The following is a 20,210-nucleotide window of genomic DNA, read 5'->3' as shown; positions in this document are numbered from 1 at the left end:
GCCCAGAGCCAGCTGAGAGGCAGGATCAGATCGATGTGACTTCCTGTGTCCACCTCCTCGGCCGCCTCTTTGCCCTGTGCCCTGAATGAGCGCCGGGGTGATGGCCCCAGGCCCCCGCCCGTCGGGATCTGGGAGCAAGACCGGGTGGACTGCGGTGGACCGGGGCTGGACCTGGGCGGGTTTTGCCTTCCCCGGGCTTGAGGCTTCAATTCCTCCTGTTCACCGAGCGGGAGCCCTCCCCCCTGGCCGCCAGCCAAGAATGCCAGGAATGTGATAGTCATTGCCGACCTGGGCAGAGATCAGGGGCCAGACCACGGAGGCCGAGTGCTTCTGGGGGGTGGGGGGGAGTGGGGGGGGGGACTTTGCGGGGCAGCTTTTGTGCTCCCAGACCTGGGACTGTTTGGGGTGGGTTGGTTGCGGGGTGCAGGTCATGAGCACCTCCTGGCTTGTTGGCAGTGAATCCAGACAGCTTGAGGAGGGGGTGGTGGTGGGGGGATGGACGCGACTCAGGCACCCCTCCGTGACCCTTGCGCTGTTGGTCTGGTGCTCCAGGGGCTGAACTAAGCGGACCCGGACCCCAGAGCCCCGCAGGAGCCCCTGGGGCTGGTCACTTCTCTAGCTGCTCTATCCTGGGACAGACCCTGCCTCCCGGGGGGCCTGCCTGCATGAGTGAGGACCCCCCTCCCCCCCAGGGAGTGTGATTAGCAGCGGGCTCTGTGGTTCCTTTGATGCCTTCAGTCACCTCGGTGGAGATTTGGGGGGGTCACAACTGGCAGGCCTGGCTCAGGGCAGCGTCACGTTCCCTGGACCTGCGTTCTCTGGAGCGTGTGTGTGTGCATGCGTGCACGTGCGCTGGTGTGCGTGTGTGTGTGTGTATGTGTGTGTGTGTGTGTTTGTCTTCGTGGGTCTGGCTGTGTGCTTGTGTCCCTGGGGCCTCGGGGGCCTTGCACGGGGCAGGATGGTGGCACTGAGTCCGGCCGTGTTGGTACAGGGCTCCCTCGGTCCCTCCCCTGGCATCAAGGTTTCCGCCGTGCCCTGGGACGTTTGTCCTGGGACGCAGACTGGGGCTCTGCGGGGCAAAGGCACGGTCCTTGGTGGGGGGTAGAATAAGCAGAGGGCAGATTGCTGGTGAAGGACATGATGAGGTCATGCAGCCGGGCTGCTGTGTGTGTGGGGGGGTGGACGCTCCCGGGTTGGGGGTGAGAGGTGGACACCCCCCTCCCCCAGGCCAGGACTTTATCTCCACTCCAGGGTTTGTTTTTCCCCAGGGTGGCCCGAGGCTCCGGGAGACTGTGGTGACCGCTGGCCTCTCTGGGGACCAGCACACCTGCCCCCCTTGTGGTCAGCGTGCCTGGCCGGGAGAGAGGCGAGGCGGCGCCCCATTCAGCGTCCGTCTCCGGCTTCTTTGGCTGTTGTTCTCACCGTGTGTCTGGGGAAGGTGGGTGGGGTGGGGGGAGTCTGTTTCGCTGGGTGCCGGGGACTGAACTTGGGGCCTCACGTGTGCGGGGCGGGTGCTCTGCCCTCGAGAGTCTTGGCTTCTGCCATCCGGCGTGCTCAGAGCCCCAACCCCCAACCCTGCGCCTGCCAGCCCTCAGCCTGCCCTTCCCATGCCAGCTCTCACCCGTGGCCGGCTTATCCCAACCTTGACTTGGCTGCCGGCGAACCCCCTGCACTTCTGGCGGGTGACGTCCCGAGAGCTCAAGTCTGCGTCCACATTGTGATAGGAGGAGGGGCAGTGCCTTCGAGTGGGGTGGGGGAGGGCACGGGTGGGTGGTGATGCCTGATGAGGCCCTAGTTCTCTGTATGGGGTGGGGGTCGATTGCCCCTTTCTGGCCTCTGTGCTGGGGTGCCAGGCCTTGATCCCCCCCTCCTGCCCCCTATCTATCTCTCTGGCTATCTCTCTGGCTTGTAGTAAGTCTTGAGTGGTATTTAGTGGATCACCTCTGGGCACATCCCAGGGGCTTGCTTCTCCCAGGGCTAGAAGGTTGTAGATTTGACCTGTGGTTTTGCTGAGGAATCTGGGCTCATGTTTCTCTTTCTGCCTCCGATTTTTGCATCAGGGTGCAGGATCTCAGAGGCCATTTCCCCTGAGCCCCCAAATTCAGGCAGTTCCTTCCCCACCCCCCCACCCCCGACTCTGAGTCTGTCTTTTGAGGGTGAGGGTCCACAGGGAGTGGCTCAGTGGGAGGTGAGGGGGTCCGCAGGCCCGGTGGACCTCACCTGGTGGGGGTGGGGGGCTCAGCGCTCTGTGATCTGGGCAAGTGGAGGGCCTCCGGCTTCCCCCTGACAGCCGGCCCCATTGGGTGCTTTTCAGACTGTCACTTGAGACTCACTGGTGGGTTGCACAATTGCTCAGTGGTGTAGCACTGTAGCCCTGTCCCTTCCGTTGTTCATCGGTTTGCTCGAGCAGGCACCAGTAACGTCTCCATTATGCGACTTGTTGTGACTGTTTTGGGCATATCGAATACGCCACGGGGAACTTGCCAGGCTCTGCCGTGCGAGCGGGATACTCTCGATAGCTTGCCGGTCACTCGGAGAGGGATGGAGGAATCGAACCGGGGTTGGCTGCGTGCAAGGCAAACGCCTTCCCCGCTCAGTGGGAAGCAACCGGTTTTTTTAGAAAAGCCACCGAATAGACGGGCATGGAAGATGCTAGCACCGAGGGTGTCTGCTCCCTCGCACGAAGCGTCTTGCTGTTTGTATCTGCAATGTAGGAAAAAACAAATGGGTTTGGGTTTGAGGGGGTGGGGAGCTGGCTCAGCTGAGTGCCCTTGGTGCTTGCGGGAGCCCCAGGTTCGAATCCTCAGCACAGGGCCCCCTTTCACAGTTTTGCTTGTTTTTTTTTTTTTTTTTTTTTTTTGCTTTGCTTTTTGAGTCTCACCTGGTGATGCACAGGGGTTACTCCTGGCTCTGCACTCAGGAATTACTCCTGGTGGTGCTCGAGGGATGCTGGGAATTGAACCCGGGTCGGTCGCGTGCAAGGCAAACACCCTCCCTGCTGTGCTATCGCTCCAGTCCCTTGCTTGATTTTTCAAAAACTGGGATTTGAGATAAAAAAGCATTGGCTACCTCCCCCCCTCCCCCTAGCTAGAGACCGTCTGGGGGCCCTGGATGTATGTGGTTCCTGCCCCCGGGTCTGAGGTCACCTGCATCCCCTCCCCACTCACCTATGGGCCACAAGCCATCAGCAAGATCAAACCCTTCACCTTGATTTTTTTTTTTGTTGTTGTTGTTGTGGGGGCCACGCCCGGTGGTGCTCAGGGCATACTCTTGGGCTCCGTGCTCAGGGATCACTCCTGGCAGAGCTCCAGGGGATCTGGTGGGGTGCTGGGGATCGAACCTGGGTGGACTGCGTGCCAGGGAAGTGCTTCCCCTTGTGGCCCTTCACCTCGAGTTCTTTACAGGATTCTGGGAATTGAGCTGCTGCCCCAGTGGGGGTGGTGGGGGGAGCAGTCATGTGGAATGAGGCTAGGCAGGATGTGACTTCAGCCACCCCCAACCCCCCCAAAGTGGTCTGCGCGCTGGGGACTGAGTCACTGAGCTCAGTGGCGGGACACAGACTTCTGGAGAGGCGCGCCAGGACGGTGGGGGATGGGCGCTGGCAGGCACCGCCCGCTGCTTTCTCTCCTCACAATGGCCCTGTGAACCCACTGACCGCCCTGTGGGCTCCCTGCTGCTGGGCTTGGCTGTGCCCCTGGCCATGTCCACGGAGCCGGAGCGGCTGGCTCCATAGTGGCTCGGTAGTGACGGCCCCAAGTCAGACTTGGGGCTGCCAACGGCATCCTTCCCTGCAGCGGGAGACCCACTGCCCTGTGGGGTCCTGCTCCATCTCCCCAGGAAGCTGCTGGTGGGGACGGGATCCGGAGACCCACAGAGAAGCCCGGTTCCGGCCTCGCTGTCCTGCATTCTGGACACTGGACCTTTTGGGGGACGGGGACCTTCCTCGCGACACCAGCTCATGAGGCTCTGCTTCACGGCGTGTGGGGGGACCTTTGGGGGGTGTCTTTGAGCTGTCGGCCTTCACGCATAGGGCTGCGTCACACTGGTTGGGGGGTTTGGGTTTGTATCATTTAAGCTTTGTTCCCCGGGAAACAAGCCACTGCAAGCCTGCTGGCCCCGACCTGTGTGGCTTTGCTGGTTGTCTTAAGTTTCTGATCTCGAAGGTGCCCTCAAAGGTGCCCTCTTGAATGTGAATTTGAGTGAATTTGGGACCCCCCCACCCCCTGCCCCGGCAGGCAGCTCTCAGGAAGGCCTGGCCAGTGAGATCTTTTCTTTTGGGTTATTTTCTGGCTCTGGGCTCGGCGCTTAGCAGAGGGAGGCAGAGAGGAAGGTTGTCTTGACTGGCCCGGGGTTGGGGCTGCCCTGGGCATGCCCATGTAAAAGTGTGTGTGTGTGTGTGTGTGTGTGTGTGCGCGCGCGCGCGTACCTGCATGTCTGTACGAGTATGTGAATGTGCATCCACGTGTGTCCTTGTGGATACGTTTGAATGAGTGTCCATGCGACGCAGGTGTTTTCAAGAACATGCTCATGTGCGTATGCCTGTATGCGTGCATGTGTCTGTGTACAGGTTTCTGTGTGCATGTGCCTGCGTGCATGTTTGCATGCAGTGCGCATGAATGTGTGCCGGCCCGAGAGTGCTTGATTGCCCGCGTGCGCACACGCGTGTGATTGAGTTCATGTGTGCTTGTCTGTGTAACGTGTGTGTGTGTGTGTGTGCGCGCGCGCGTTTGTGCGTGCGTGCCTGTATGTGTGTGTGGGCAGAGCTCCCTGCAGGAGGCCAGGCCGGCATGTTCGGGAACTGTTCCCCATCAGTTCATTCTGCCTTGCCAGTTCCCAGAGTTTAGGTGGGAGAGGATAATCTAGCCTGCTGTTGGGGAAGGGCAGGGCCCAGAGTCTGCAGGGGGTTTCTCTCTGCAGCTGCCCCCCACCCCCACAGGGGGCTGAGTGAATGTGCCTGGCAGGGTAGGTGAGGCCCAGGCCTGATCTCACTGGGAAACAACTGGCCCCAGGAAGTCACGTCGGGTCGGGAGCTGGTACCCGCAGAACCACCCTCCAGGGCTGCAGCTCCCACCCCACCCCACCCCCATTTTGGAGCCAGGGGGCCAGGAGGGGGTGACCTGTGGATGCGTACCCGCTCTCCCCCCACCACTGCCAACGTGGGGACTGCCTGGGGCCATCTGGTTCACCTGGAGGGTCAGGGTGGGCACTCCGGGGGTTGCCAGTCAGGAATGGGGTGGGTGGGGGAGGGTGTCTCACCAGCGGATATTCTGCCTCATCTTGCAGTTTTCAGTGGCAACATTGGCCTGAACCTTAAAAAAAAAGGGGGGGTCTCCCAGGGAGTCTCCTGTAACAGTCGCACCCCACTCTTTTTGCAAAAACATTTAGACGGGACATCTCTGCGGAGTTTGTGGGAGTGGCTGGGGTGGGGGCTGCGGGGGGCTGTCTGGGGAGTGGGGGTTTGGGATTGGCCGGAAGGGATGGAGGCGGACTGGCCGGGGTCTAGGCGAGTGGAGGCGGGCCCTCCCTGGGCCGTCCTTGGTGTTGCAAGAGCGAATCAGTCAGAACCCTGCGACTTTGCTGTGTGGGTGGCAAACGCTGGTGTCCTGAACACGAGTGACACTCAGTGGCAGGTCTCACCAGCAAACTGTCCACAGGCTTCTCATTGGCTGCTACTTTCTCTTTTTTTAACTTTTTTTGCCACGCCCAGCAGTGCTCAGAGGTTACTCCTGCCTCTGTGCTTAGGAGTGACTCCTAGTGGGGCCGGGGGACACTATGGGCTGCCGGGGATGGAGTCTGGGTCCTACATGTGCACAGAAAGTGCCTTACCTGCTGTGTCTGTCTCTGTCTGTTCCAGCCCGGTGGGCCTGAGCAGGGACCATTTGGGTTGGGGCAATACCTGCTGCCTGTCCCAGAACCACAAGGGACACTGTCAGGGCTGCAGCCTGGACACCGGGTCACTCCCAGTGGTGGGTGGACACTGAGCCCAGGACCCCTTTGCACCAGGCGGCCAGTGCTCGTTACCCTTCCCCCTCCCTCCCCACTGTCCCACCTCAGGCCCGGGAGCACTCTCTCCCACGCCTGTGTCCCCCAGTTTCCTTTTCTCAAATGGGGGGTGCTCCCTATTGGTGTCCTCCCCCCCACACACCCCTCATACTTTCCAGCTGCTGACTTCTCCCAGCCCCCTAAGTGGAGGTCAGGGAGGGCGAACTCCTTAAAATACAGATCCCATGATGTCACCGGCCCTAGGCAGGCATCTCCTGTCCCTAGAATAAAGCCCACATTCCTCTGGATGGCTGATAAGATGGGGCTGTGTCTCTCCCCCCTCCCCTCCCCCCAACCCCCTCCCCCTCCCCCTCAAATCCATCCATATGCAAAGAAAGGAATCCAGGAAGGCTTCAGTGTCCTCCATATCCATGGCACTGATCTGATGGCACTGATCTGGGCTCACAGGGTGCCAGGCGCAGGGGCAACCTTCTCCAGGTGCCCTTGGGCCCATCTCGGCCCCCACCCCCCGGAAGCCCCTCCTGGCAGCGAGGTCCGGGTTCTGGGGCCGAGTGCGAAATTCTTTTGGGCCTGGTCTTCGGCTTCCTTATCTGCCCGGCATCTGCAGAGGCCTGGTTGGAAGACTGCTAATGGAAACAAGCCCAGGCTCCTTCTGGAAGCAAACAACATTCCTGCAGTGGGGCGGGGAGCCCCCCACCCCAGCTCCCTACCTCTGGGCTCTGGGCGGACCCTCCCGCTCCATAACCCGGGGAGAGCCAGCCCCCTGCGGGACTGGGGGTGGCCTGGGGTGCCCCTCATAACCCCAGGATGGCCCCGGGCTGAATGGGATACAGAGGGTCCCTGTGGCCCATTAGCTCAGAGCTCCGGGGAGTAGAACTGCGCCCAGCTGGGAAACTGAGGCAGGGGACCAGGGTGATCCCTGCAGGGGCCAGGCTGGACGCACCTCCTCTCGGGACGCAGGCGGTACACATGGCCCTGCAGGGCCTTCCTGGGTGTCCAGCCTGGCTGTGTGCGGAGGGTGGGGTGGCCATGAGCCAGGAGACTTTTATTTTCTAACGGGCGTACTCTCGGCTCTGTGCTCAGGGATCGCTCCCGCGGGCTTGAGGGACCACGTGGGAAGCGGGGGATAGAACCTGGGTTGGCACGTGTCAGATGAGCGCCCCACCTGCTGTGCTGTCACTTCGGGGCCCTGTTTCACTTGAGGGACCAGGCGGTGACGGGGGTTGAACTGGCGGCGGCCACATGCAAGGCAGGTGCCTACCCGAATCCAGCCCTTTGTGCCTCTATTGTAGCTGGAGAGGCCCCACGGTCCTTGTTTTCTTCCCCTTCTTATTTGGGGGGGGGGGCGGTGCACAGCATTGTACGTGGCTTTCTTTTTTTTCCTTTCCTTTTTTTTTAGGGGGGGGTCACACCTGGCGATGCCCAGGGGTTACTCCTGGCCATGCACTCAGGAATTACCCCTGGTGGTGCTCGGGGGACCCTATGGGATGCCGGGGATTGAACCCGGGTCGGCTGTGTGCAAGGCAAACGCCTTCCCTGCTGTGCTTTCGCTCCGGCCCCTGTGGCTTGGGTTTTTCTAACGGATGAAGCAGCTGTGCCCTCCCATACATGCTTTCAGCCTGGGTCTCTGGCCCTCTGGGCAGCCGTTTGAGAAAACTCCCTGGGCCTCTTCCCAGAAAGCTGACCCCCCCCCCCCCCCCCCCGCGTGCAGGGCTCAGAATCCCAGAGAACGCAAAGGGTGACTGTGAAACTTTGGGGTTCAGGGTCGGGATTTGAGGGAGGGTGGGCCCCTTCTTGGAGTCTGGAGGTCAGGCAGAGCGGGGACCGAGCTGGAGCCAGGAGGGACAGGTCAGTAAGGAAGGGCACGGGAGATGGTCCCTGTGGGGTCCCTGGAGGACCTGCCAGCTGCCCGGGTGATTAGAGGCTATCAGGGGAGATCAGGTGAGTCAGCTCCTGGGGGGGGGGGGGCGTGGGAGCAGGGATGGGGTGGCTGGGACTGGGCTTTCCTGAAGCCGGAGACCTGGAGGGGCGGCAGAGAGGTGGGGGCGGGCGGAGTTCAGGTGCCACAGTGTGGTGGGCCAGGATGTGTCTCTGGGGACCCTCTGGGTCAGAGCTGGGTCTGAGCTCTCATTGCGGGGGTTGGGGGCTTGCTACCATGTTTCACTGTGTAACTGAAAAAACAAAAAAGTTACAAAGTTATTCAGAACTGGCTTTCAGGCATACAATGTTTCAACACCAAAGCTTTCACCAGCGCCCACTTCCCTCCTGGGATGCCCTTCCACTTTGCCCAGCCTCCTTTGCCTCCCACCCACCGGGCTGTCTCTACCCCGCTAGCACCCTCTTGGCTGCCTTTCAGCACCTTCTTCTCCCCGTGGGCCATTTCCCTCAGCTGCCCCCTCCCTGGCCTGCCCCCCCCCCCCACCTCCTTCTGCTGCAAGTTGCCTACTGAATGATAACAGTTCTCACGTTCAGTGTTTCCGCTGCCTCTGGACTTTTTGCTCTTCCACTTTTGTTTTCCTTATATCCCACACGTGAGAGAGAATTCTTTCTCTCTCCCTCTGCCTTCACTCGGCCCCATACCTCCAGGCCCCTCCATATACCATCAAGCAGCAAATTTCATGACTTTTTCTTCTCTCTCCCTCTCTTTTTTTTTTTTGCCTCTTTTGCCTTGCATGCGGCCTATCTGGTGGTCGACCTGAGTTCGATTCCTCTGCCCCTCTCAGAGAGCCCGGCAAGCTACCGAGAGTATCTCGCCCGCACGGCAGAGCCTGGCAAGCTCCCCGTGACGTATTCGATATGCCAAACACAGTAACAACAAAGTCTCACAATGGAGACGTTACTGAGCCCGCTCGAGCAAATCGATGAACAACGGGGGAGGACAATGCTACAATGACAGTGTTTGCTTTTTGGTCACACCCAGCGATGCTCAGGGGTTACCCCTGGCTCTACACTCAGGAATCACTCCTGGCAGTGCATGGGGGACCCTATGGGATGCTGGGAATCGAGCCTGGGTCGATTGCGTGCAATGTAAACGCCCTCCCTGCTGTACTATTGCCCCAGCCTCAATGACTTGACCATCTTCCCATTTTTACCCCTTTGATGTCTGTTTTCTTATGGCCAAGTCATATTCCATCAGGTCTGTGTACCCTAGCTTCTTGACCCACTCATCTGCTCTCGGATGCTTGGGTTATTTCCAGCGTGTGGCTGTTGTGGATGGGGCTGTACGGGAGCACAGTGCTTCTATTTTAAAAAGGAAGAAAAAGAAAAAAGGGAAGGGAAGGGATGGTGTTTCTCTGGGTTGGTTTTGGGCCCTTGGTTTACCATATAACTGTGTGTGTGTGTGTGTGTGTGTGTGTGTTTCTTTTTTGAGTCACACCCAGTGATGCTCAGTGGTTACTCCTGTCTCCGCACTCAGGAGTTCCTCCTGGTGGTGCTTGGGGGACCCTATGGGATGCCGGGGATTGAACCTGGGTAGGCCGTGTGCAAGGCAAATATCCTCCCCGCCATATGATCGCTCTGGCCCCTGTTGTATAATTGATGCAGAATCTATGCCCACTCCCCTTTTGGGTCCATGGAAAGTGGTCCTGATTGTTATGTAAGTGGAAGGGGGGCGTGCTTGTGTGTATGAGGGGCTCTCTCCTTCCCCACCACCGTGGCGCGTTGCCTGCTGGACACCCACTGTTATGTGATGTTGGGCAGGGAAGACAGAGGACCCAGGAGCTTGCTTTCAGCTTGGACTTATCCCAGATTGACACTCCGACCAGTGGGGTCTTCATCCTGCCCTCTGCCACCTTGTCCCCCCGGGGTCCTTCCCTCCTCTGTCCCAGTTGCAAGTTCTTGGCACGGAGACCCACGTCTCCATCAGCCGCTGAGATGTGTGTGGCGCCAGTGGGTTTGCATGTGACTCTGTCTTTTGTATTTTCTATTTTGGGTCACACCCAGCGATGCTCAGGGGGTTCCTCCTGGCTCTGCTCTCAGGAACCACTTCTGGCGGTGATCGGGGGGACCCTATGGGATGCTGGGGTTCAAACCTAGGTTGGCCCTATGGAAGGCTAATGCCCTCCCCGCAGTGCTCTTGTTCCAGTCTTTTGTTCTGTCATTTTTTTTTTCTTTTTGGGTCACTCCTGATGATGCGCAGGGGTTACTCCTGGCTCTGCACTCAGGAATTACCCCTGGTAGTGCTCAGGGGACCATATGGGATGCTGGGAATCGAACCCTGTCGGCTGCATGCAAAGCAAATGCCCTCCCCGCTGTGCTATCACTCCAGCCCTCTGTTCTGTCATTTTTTCCCCAATCACTTTCATCCCTCTCCCTCCACTGAGGAATTCCACTCCTTCTGGTCATATTCTGGAACTTTGGAGTGAAGGCTGCAGGGAGGGAGAACAGGGGGCCATCTGCTGTGGCATCTGGGGCTGTGGTGCGTGTCTGGGGCCCCCGGTGTCTGATGGAGTTCGTTCCTCAGTGCCTCTGCGGGGACAGACCTCAGGACAGGAACCTTTTTCCTTCCTTATAACTGCAGGGGTTGCTGGGGCCACGCGGGCCCCTCTCAGGAGGGCTGGAGGGGTTCTAGCTTCATCCATAGCTTCTGGCTTCTACATTTCTTCTCCCTGAGGTCCTGGAGAGTAGCCGGATAGCCGCTGACCTGGAACCCGGGCCCTGACCGCCCCGTCTGTACCTCGTCTCCCTCCCCTGGTGCATCTGCCCAGGACTGACTCCGTTTCCGTGGCCGCTCCACACGGCTCCATCCTTTGCGGGAAAACATTTCAAGGGGCCGAGAGATGGGATGTTTCCTTGCTTCCAGGTTGGAAGCTGGGTTTGATGCCAGCGGGGCCTCCTTTCCCTGTCCTGTCAGAGGAAGGCAGCTGGCATTAATATAAAGCAACAGAATGGGAGACTAGCACCCAAGAAGAGGAGAGCTGAGTATCAGGAGGTTGGCTCCACGGCTTGGAAGTCGGCCTCACATGCTGGAGGAAAAGGCAGCTCAGATCAGGGAACACGAAGTAAAGTGAACTTGGAGGACCAGCTTGGGATGGGAGATGCGTGCTGAAAGTAGACTATGGATCGAACACGATGGCCACTCGGTACCTCTATTGCAAACCACAGCACCCAAAAGGAGAGAGAGAACAAAAGGGAATGCCCTGCCACAGAGGCAGGGTGGGGTGGGGGTGGGTGGGAGGAATACTGGGATCATCAGTGGTGGAGAATGGGCACTGGTGGAGGGATGGGTTCTCGATCATTGTATGACAAACGCAAGCATGAAACTTTGTAAGTCTGGAACTACCTCAAGGTGATTCACTAATAAAAAATTAAAAAAAAAAGAGGAGTGGGGGTCGGTACGGAGGGGGACTTGGACCTTCCTAGCCTGGCTGGTGGACTCGCCGTGGGCCCTTGACAAGCCCTGGTTGTCCAGGGTTGTCTAGGAATGGGAGCGCTCAGGGTGCGGTGTTTGATGCAAGAGAATAAACTCCGTTCCACGCAAGTGCGCGTGTGCGGGCGGAGAGGGTCCCCGGGAAAAGAGGAAGGAGGGAAAGGACCAGAGGGCTGGGAGGGCCCGGGCAGAGGATGAGAAGGGGAGAAAGCAAGCTAATCGAGGAATTTCTTTTTGGGTTGGAAGCAGAGGGTTTTGGTCAACCTATTTACTTTCGGTTTCATCATTTCCTGAGAGGCCTAATTTAGCCTCTGGTCGCGTCCTCTCGATTATGGCCTAAAAAGGCAACTGCCTGGCTTTCTCGGACTTGGACTGGCACCCGCAGGAAGCCGCACAGCGCGCCGCAGCCTGGCCCGCCGGCCCCAAAGCCTCCCGCTTAACTCCTGCCTGCCTGGAGCCCACTGCCCGCGGCTGGGCACAGCCAGCCCTCTCAGAAAGCAGGCAGAGGGCGCGGCCTGAGGTCTGTCAACTCTCTGTCTCTGCTACCCCAGTCACCCCACTTCTGGGAATTCGTCTCAGGGAGGTCCCCCAAGAGTGGAGGGGGGGAAAATACCTCAGTGGTAGCACAGATAAGAAATTTGTGGACGGGCTGGAATGATAGTACAGCGGGGAGGGCGTTTGCCTTGCACACAAGCCGACCTGGGTTTAATCCCCGGCATCCCATAGGGCTCCCCCAAGCACCACCAGGAGTAATTCCTTGAGCGCAGAGCCAGGAGTAACTCCTGAGCATTACTGAGTGTGACCCAGAAAGCAAAAAAGAAAGAAAGAAATTTGTGGCTAATGACGTCATTGCTAAAAGTGACCACCTGTATTGGGCCGGAGAAGATAGGACAGTGGGCAGGGTGCTTGCCTCGCATGAAGTCCATTTGGCTCACCCCGTATTGGTCCCCTGAGCCCCGCCAGGAGTGATTCCTGAACACAGAGCCGGGAGTAAGTCCTGAACACCGCTGGGTGTGGTCTGAAAAAAAACGAACAAAAAAAAAAAACAAAAAAAAAAAAACAAAACCCAAACAGACGAGCAAAACCTGACCGTCCAGGAGACCAGATGTCTGCAGCCCTGGGTTCAAGCTCTAGCTCCCCGGTTGTGTGAGTGCCCAAGTGGACTTGTCCCCTCAGGAAGTGCAGCCCTGCGCCCGTGCCAGGTGACGCTCATCCAAACGGTCACTTGGCAGATGGCACGTCGGGCAGACACGGGCTCTGAGGCTGCGCTTGCCGGGCCCCGGGGTGAGAAGTCCACTTGGCTTTTTCTCACCACCGGGACTCGGAAGAGGCCAGCCGGGAAGTGGGGGGCCCAGGGTTCGAGAATCGGCCCCTTGTGTGAAAGCCTGGTTTGATCCCTCCATCTCATTGTGGTAGGATGAGTGTCAGGGATTTCAGGAATGCAGTTTCCTTTTGTTCTGTAAACCTTCGCTTTGATTTCCTCTTTTTTTGGGGGGAGTGGGGGGAGGAGGGGGGCTCCGCTTGGCAGTGCTCAGGGATTCGATGGGGTTGAATCAGCGTCAGCCGTGGGCAAGGTGGGTGCTTCCACCCCTCTCCTAGCTTCCAGGCTCTAAGAAAACCTTCATTCAAATTTTGTTTGGTCTTCGCATCACACCTGGTGGTGCTGGGGGACCACGCGGGGCCCGGGATCGAACCCGGGGCTCCTGCATGCCCAGCACACTCACCCCAACCCTGTGAGCCTCTCCCTGGCCCTTTTTTAAAATTTTTGGGTAGTGATTGGGGGCACGGAACCCCCCAGGGCCCCGCACTAACAGGACACGTGTTCCAACTGCAGGGCACTGGCCTGACCCTTAGAGGCCCTTTCTCGCATGTGTGACTTGAGGGGCGGTCCCAAGCCTCGGGGGGCTTCCATGTGGAGACCGCTATGCTCGCTGACGGCCTCCCTGCCTCCCTATCGCCAACTCCCTTGGTTTCACAGCCCCTCACCCCTGGGGCTTTCACCCCACCTTCTCCCTCCCCCCGCCCGGGAATTGGAGTTCCGCAGCCGACCCTGGACCCCAAAGGTAGCTGTTCCCGCCGGGTTGGGCGGGCGCTCCGCGAAACCCCATTGTTCGTCCTCCGCCCCGTCTCAGCCCCGCTATTGATCTTGGCTTCCCTGGGCACCCACGTCATCGCAGCCGCGTTGCTGAAACCAAATAGTGCTGTCCTTGGCCTGGCTGAGTCAGGCGTAATGAAACGTTTGGCTCCTGGAGTCACGATCCAGCCAGGCCCCCCCCCCATCCTGGGGGGCCCTTCAGCACCCCCAGAGGCGGAGGGTGGCCACCTGCTGTTGGTGCTGCTCTTGGTGGCCGTGTGGTCTCACTCGGGACCCCCGAGCACTGTGGGGAGGATTCTCTGCCGGCCGCGGCTGGGTGCCGGTGGTGGTGGGGTGGTGGGTTTCCCCTGCCAGGCCCGGGCAGCATCCCCAGACGCCCAGGGTGGGCCGCTGGCCTGCGGTGCATTCCACCAGGTCCCCGCGTCTGGGAGGCGGTGGGGTTGGTGGCCCCCCTCCCCGCAAGCTCTCCGCCGACCCCTGTGATGTGACGTGACGCAGCGCCGAGAACAAGGATGTGCAACTCGGCACGTTCTGCCCTGGGATGGGGCCCCTCTTGCCCCTGCCTGGCGGGCAGCGGAAAGCTCAGGAAGTATTTGTGGAGCCCTGTGGAATGCGGCCCCCTCCCCCGCTCCCCACGTCCCTCCTCGTGCCGGCTGCAGTGACCACCCGGTGGACTTTAGACCAGCCTGACTGCTGCCTGACCCGGGCACAGGGACACAAGGGTCTGGGCAAGAAAGCCTGCATGTCCTGATGGGCTGTGCTGTGCTGTGCTGTGCTGGGCTAGTGGCCTGGCCTCTCTGTGCCCCTGTTCCCTCATTCACGAAGTGGGACCAGGGAATCTCTCCTGGGGTGGGGTGGGGCGGGGCAGTGAAGTAAAGGGTGGATACGCTGGGGCCGTGTCCGCCTGTGGGCACAGAATGACTTCAGGCCAGCTGGAAGTGTCTATTCTCTCTGGAGTCTTTCCTGGGGCTGGGTCCCTGGCATGCTTATCCACTCAGTAGGAAACAGGGTGGGAGGAGACGGGGTTCAGGGGAGCCCCGCCCTCTGTCTTGGGCTGCCCACACCCAGCGATGCTTGGGACTGACTCCTGGCCCTGCACCTTATGGGGCCTCAGACCCGGTGAGCGCCCTACCCACTGGACCATCTTTCTGGCCCCAGAGGAGTCTTTCGCCCGTGGACAGAAGATGGTCTTACCTCCTCCCAAGGACTAGGGGGGCTGCAGAAACACCGAGGAACTTGGGGGGTCCACGGACCAGTGGTCATCTGGACGGTCGGGAAGAGGCTTTGATGTGCGGGAGTGGGCTTGTCCCTAGACCCCCGGGTTCACACAGAGATGCGTCCGGTGCGTGTAGACGGCCTGGAGTAACCTTGGTCTGGCTGCTCCTGGGGGTTCCCTGCTGCCCCCGAGAGGGGCCTTGGGGGGGCTTGCTGTATGCAGGCACGGGGGTCGGAGGCTGCCAGGCTCTGCTTTTTTGGAACCAGCTTTTCCTTCTGGGTGGGCTGGTAGGAGCAGATTTCCTGTAAGACAGCTTCTGGAGCGAGTCTGGGGGACCCCATGCCTGAGCCCAGATCAGGAGGTGCCTGACCCTTTGTTCCCCGCCGAACTAGGTTCCTATTGGAAACCGGAAACGGGGGTCCCTCTGTCTCTCTCATGGGGTGTCGGCCTGGATCTCACAGGGAGAAGCTCTTTATTTTTTTATTTATTTGTTTATTTTTGCTTTTTGGGTCATACCCAGTGATGCACAGGGGTTACTTCTGGCTCTCCACTCAGGAATCACTCCTGGTGGTGCTCAGGGGACCCTATAGGATGCTGGGGATCGAACCAGGGTTGGCCGCGTGCAAGGCAAATGCCCTCCCCACTGTGCCATCGCTCCAGCCCCAGGGAGAAGCTCTCTTTCATGGGGAGCAAGGCAGTGAGTGTCTGGAGTTTCTCAGTCATGCCTTGGGGGTCCCCCACACCACCCCCATCCCAGCCTGGGCAGGAGAACGTGTCTGTGTGCAGGGGATGTGGCCGTCCCCTGGAGGGGGGACAAGTGCGTGCCAGTTCCTCCCCCCAGGGCTCTGCTCCCCCATCTGTCAAATGGGGTGCCGGCATCGCGTTCTCAGGACAGGCGTCCTTGGCAGGAGTGGGATGCAGGAGGGAGGCCCCAGTGCGCTAGAGCTGGAGGGGGCAGGGGCGATGGTGTCAAGGCCATCGTGGAGGCGGGGAGCTTGGGCCCCAATGGGCAATGCTCAGGACTGACTCCTAGCTCTGTGCTCAGGGCTTACTCTGGTGGGACCCCGGGGTACTCCGGGGGGTGCTGGGAACTGAACCAGAGATGGCCACAAGCAAGGCAAGTGCTTAACTCCGGTGACAGCTCTCTGGCCTCCCAACCTCTTTATCTCGCCAATGAATTCAAAGAAAGCCAATGGCAGATCCTGCTGGCCCCGAAGGTGGCCGAAGGGCTGCCCGCGCCTGCCCCCTGAGCCTGGGGTCCCTTCTCGCCTGAGCTCTCTGGGCAGCCCAGAAGTCCCTTGGTGCTTTGCTCTCTCCTCCCGATGGGGCCCGTGGAATAAGCGTGGGTCCCCATGTGGGTTTCCGGGACATCTGCCAGGGGCCATTGGGGTCAGCGGTCTCCCTCCCCCGTGGCTCAGTGGGATCCTGATATTGTTGGTGGCCCTCCCGTGGCATGCACACAGTCTCCTGCCTCTGTGAGGGCGATGGCCTCCGAGTCGCTTCCTTTGCCACGGTGCTGTGGCGCTATCATGGTTCATGGCTTCCGTGGATGACTGAGCCACGGGTGTCTGCAGCAGTCTGCCATGACGCCAGCTTGCTTGTGTGGGTGATGCAGTGTCTCCCAGTAGTGGGGACCCGGGGAAGGCCGGCGTGTCGAGCCTCCCACGGTCCATGGCCCAGTGTGCCCTGCTCTGCAGCGGGCGAGGGTGGGACATGGGGCGGGCTACAGGCGCGGCTAGCCGGGACCGGAGCTGACATCCTGTCTGTCCCCTTTGTCCTCCCGCAGGCCCCGGCCCTGAGGCACCATGGCGCAGCAAGCCGCTGACAAGTACCTCTACGTGGACAAGAACTTCATCAACAACCCGCTGGCCCAGGCCGACTGGGCGGCCAAGAAGCTGGTATGGGTGCCCTCGGACAAGAGCGGCTTCGAGCCCGCCAGCCTCAAGGAGGAGGTGGGCGAGGAGGCCATCGTGGAGCTGGTGGAGAACGGGAAGAAGGTGAAGGTGAACAAGGACGACATCCAGAAGATGAACCCCCCCAAGTTCTCCAAGGTGGAGGACATGGCCGAGCTCACGTGCCTCAACGAGGCCTCCGTGCTGCACAACCTCAAGGAGCGTTACTACTCGGGGCTCATCTACGTAAGTGGGGGCCTGGGCACGGGGGCTTGGGGGGGTGCTCGTTACTACTCCGGGCTCATCTATGTGAGTGGGGGCTGGGACAGGGGCTTCTTCTTCTTCTTTGTTTTTGTTTGTTTGTTTTTTTGCTTTTTGGGTCACACCTGGCGATGCTCAGGGGTTCCTCCTGGCTCTGCACTCAGGAATTACTTCTTGTGGTGCTCGGGGGGGCCATATGGGATGCTGGGAATCGAACCTGGGTCGGCTGCGTGCAAGGCAAATGCCCTACCCGGTGTGCTATTGCTCCAGCCCTCTTTTTTTTTTTTTTTTTTAAATTTTATTGAATCACCGTGAGATAGTTACAAGCTTCCATGTTTGGGTTACAATCACACAATGATCAAACACCCATCCCTCCACCAGTGCACATTCCCCACCACCAGTATCCCTGGTATACCCCCCTTTTCCCATCCTCCCCCTGCCTCCATGGCAGACAATATTCCCCATACTCTTCTCTCTACCTTTGGGCATTATGGTTTGCAATAGAGACCCCGAGAGGTTATCATGTTTGGTCCTTTATCTACTTTCTGCACACATCTCCCATCCCGAACGATTCCTCCAGCCATCTTTTTCTTAGTGATCCCGTCTCTAGTCCAGCTGCCTTCTCCCCTTTGCTCATGAGGCAGGCTTCCGGCTATGGAGCAATCTATCTGTCGGACAGGGGCTTCTAGGAGCATCTGGCCTTAGAGTCGCCTTGTTGTGTCCAAACTTGGCATCTCTGGTATTTTTTTGTTTGTTTTTTGGGGGGGGGCTAGTGGTGGTGGGGGGCTTTCACTCAGCGATGCTCAGGGCTCCCCCCTGGCTCAGTGCTCAGGGGCCACTCCTGGCAGGACATGGGGAATGGAGCCAGGCACGGTCAAGCGGCCTGATCACTGTGCTGTCTCTCTGGCCCCTAAACTTGGCGTCTCGGGAAGACCTTCCGGAACGTTCTCCCAGCCTGACTTTGGTTGCTTCCTGTGTAGTCGAGGCCCCAAGGGGAAGTCTGCTTCAGGGCAAGTGCCGGGAGAATGAGAGATGGGTGGGGGGGTGTCCTCTGTTTCTGGCGGAGGAAGGAAGGGTCAGGCCCGAGTGGCCAGTTCCTTTTCTCAGGCCAGCCAGTGCCATGGCCTGTTCTTCCTCCTGGTTCCTCCTGCAGAATTTGGCCCTCAGCCCTGCTCCCTGCTGCCCATCTCGGCCTTCACTGCGGCCTGGCCGTGCTGTTCACCTCCTGGGGGGTGGCGGTCCAGGGAGCAACAAGCCTTCCAGAATGATTTTTTTTTTTAATTTTATTCTCATGAGGTTGTTCACATTAATTGATTACATTCAATATTTCAACTCCAATCCCACCACGACACCTTCCCACCACCATTATTTTGAATTTCCCCACCACCGTTCAAGCCTGCCTGCCAGGGGGCAGATGCTAGATTATTTATTTTCTGTTGCTTATCATGAATATCATGAGAGGTCCCGCGGCCACAAAACCGCCACATGCTTCTGGAATTTGAAAGTTGTAAATGGTGGGGGTTGGAGCAGCTAGTAGGACGTTTGCCTTGCATACGGCTGACCTGGGTTTGATTCCCAGCATTCCATAGGGTCCCCTGAACACTGCCAGGAGTAATTCCTGAGTGCAGAGCCAGGAGGAACCCCTGTGCATTGCCGGTATGACCCCAAAAGAAAAAAATTGTAAATGGTTGGGGTCCAGAGACATCTCTGTAGGGAGCTGATCCATTTCGAGATTCGTTTGGGAGTCTCTGAATCAAGGCCACTGATGCGCTGAGATGACGCCTGGAGGCAGAAATTGGGCCAGAGGGCCAGGACCCCCGGGGGGTGGGGAGATGGTGGGAGGGTCAGCCCATCTCTGCTGCTGCCTTGTGGCCTGGAGTCTTAGTCCCTGAACCCTGAACCCATGTACCCGGGTTTTGCTTCTGGAAGCTTGTGGCCACCAGGGTTTCATCTGGAGAGGGCAGAGAGGGAACACCCTCTTTACCTGAGGTGCCCCGGTAGAATTGGCTCGGTACAGGGTCCAAAGAGTGTTTCCCCCAGAGCAATTCTTATATGACTTGTCCACCTCACAAGCTGCTCCCACCAGGCTTGGAGCCAAGGAAGCAGCATGCGCAAAGACCCGGGCACACACAGATAAGGCCCTGCCTTTTCTTCAGCTGTGGCCACAGAAAGACAGCTCATCACCACTTTAATTAATTTTTGTTTTGTTTTGTTTTGTGTTTTGCTTTTTGGGTCATCCCTGGCAATGCACAAGGGTTCCTCCTGGCTCTGCACTCAGGAATTACTCCTGGCGGTGTTCAGGGGACCCTATGGGATGCCGGGAATCGAACCTGGGTCGGCCGCATGCAAGGCAATCGCCCTCCCTGCTGTGTTATCACTCTAGATCCCACCACTTTAATTTTAAAAAAAATGTATTTTTTGTAGTCTGGGAGCATTTGTTTTGGGGGCTACACCTGGCAGTGCTCAGGGGCTACCTCCTGACTCTGTACTCAGGGCACTGGCCACGCGTTGCTGGGTCTGGACCCCGGAGCTCGGTCTGTGGACCTGTCCTCGTCGCATTTCAGAAGATGCCAGGATCGGAGCGCTTTCCGCCCTCTGGGAGAGCATCCGGGCTGGCGCGGGCCCAGGCTCCCGGGACGCTCTTGGCTGCCTCTCCCGACTCCTCCTGTTCAGTACAAAGATGCTTCCTTCTGGTTTCGTCCCCGGTAGGGAAGAGAGATCTGGTTCCTATTATTCCCAGAATAGCTTGTTTCTTAAGTAGACTGTCGCCCTCACCTTGACTTCCCTGAACTTGGAGCAGAATAAAACGATTCTCAACATTTTTGGGTTTTATTATTATTATTTTTTAATGTTTTGGAACCGGAGGAAGAAAACATCTTGAGATCATTACGGTCCTTCTCGTTTCACGGACGGGAAGAGCAAGCCTGTGGACCGAGGGTTTTTGCCCGGGGTATCACACCCCCACGGGCAGGGGGCTGTGCTCTTTTCCTTGGGGTGTGTGACTTTTGGGGGCCCCACCGGGCAGTGCTCGGGGGAGGGATACGGCCGGCCCTGAGCTGGGGGTTTGCTTCTGGTGATGCAGAGGGACCATCTGTAGTCTCCGGGAAGGAGGGGACTGGGATGGGCCGCCCTGGCCCTGCAGCAGGCCGGTGGCGGGCGCCTTCCCATAGGGGTCACCCCAGCGAGGAGCCCACCCCGCCGCCGCCTGCCGTGGCCCGCCTCCTCACACCGCGTTCCAGACGGCCTTCCCGGGAACCTGGTGCAGCCGGCAGGCCTGCCCGGTGGGCGGCGTGGCTAATTCTACACCCCAGCTGCTCTCTTGGGGGGGGGGGATGGGGGGAGAGGGCGGCCAGGATAGAGCACAGGGGGTGGCCG

General features: G+C 59.1%; 1 protein-coding gene across 2 annotated transcripts in view; it reads left to right on the top strand.

The window, feature by feature from the left end:
• MYH9 (myosin heavy chain 9) overlaps positions 1 to 20,210 on the top strand; it is an 82,220-nt gene that overhangs the window by 15,718 nt on the left and 46,292 nt on the right. For both annotated transcript variants that reach the window (XM_056137413.1, XM_056137414.1), the window contains exon 2: positions 16,469 to 16,820. In XM_056137413.1, coding sequence (XP_055993388.1) covers positions 16,488 to 16,820 — 333 coding nt within the window. In that variant the 5' untranslated portion in view covers positions 16,469 to 16,487. The remainder of the gene's footprint in view (positions 1 to 16,468; positions 16,821 to 20,210) is intronic.

The sequence above is a fragment of the Sorex fumeus genome, unplaced genomic scaffold, assembly GCF_029834395.1.
Source record: "Sorex fumeus unplaced genomic scaffold, SorFum_2.1 ptg000125l, whole genome shotgun sequence".
Taxonomy (NCBI): domain Eukaryota; kingdom Metazoa; phylum Chordata; class Mammalia; order Eulipotyphla; family Soricidae; genus Sorex; species Sorex fumeus.
The sequence above is the reverse complement of the archived record's forward strand: the minus strand, read 5'-3'. Positions and strand labels throughout refer to the sequence as shown.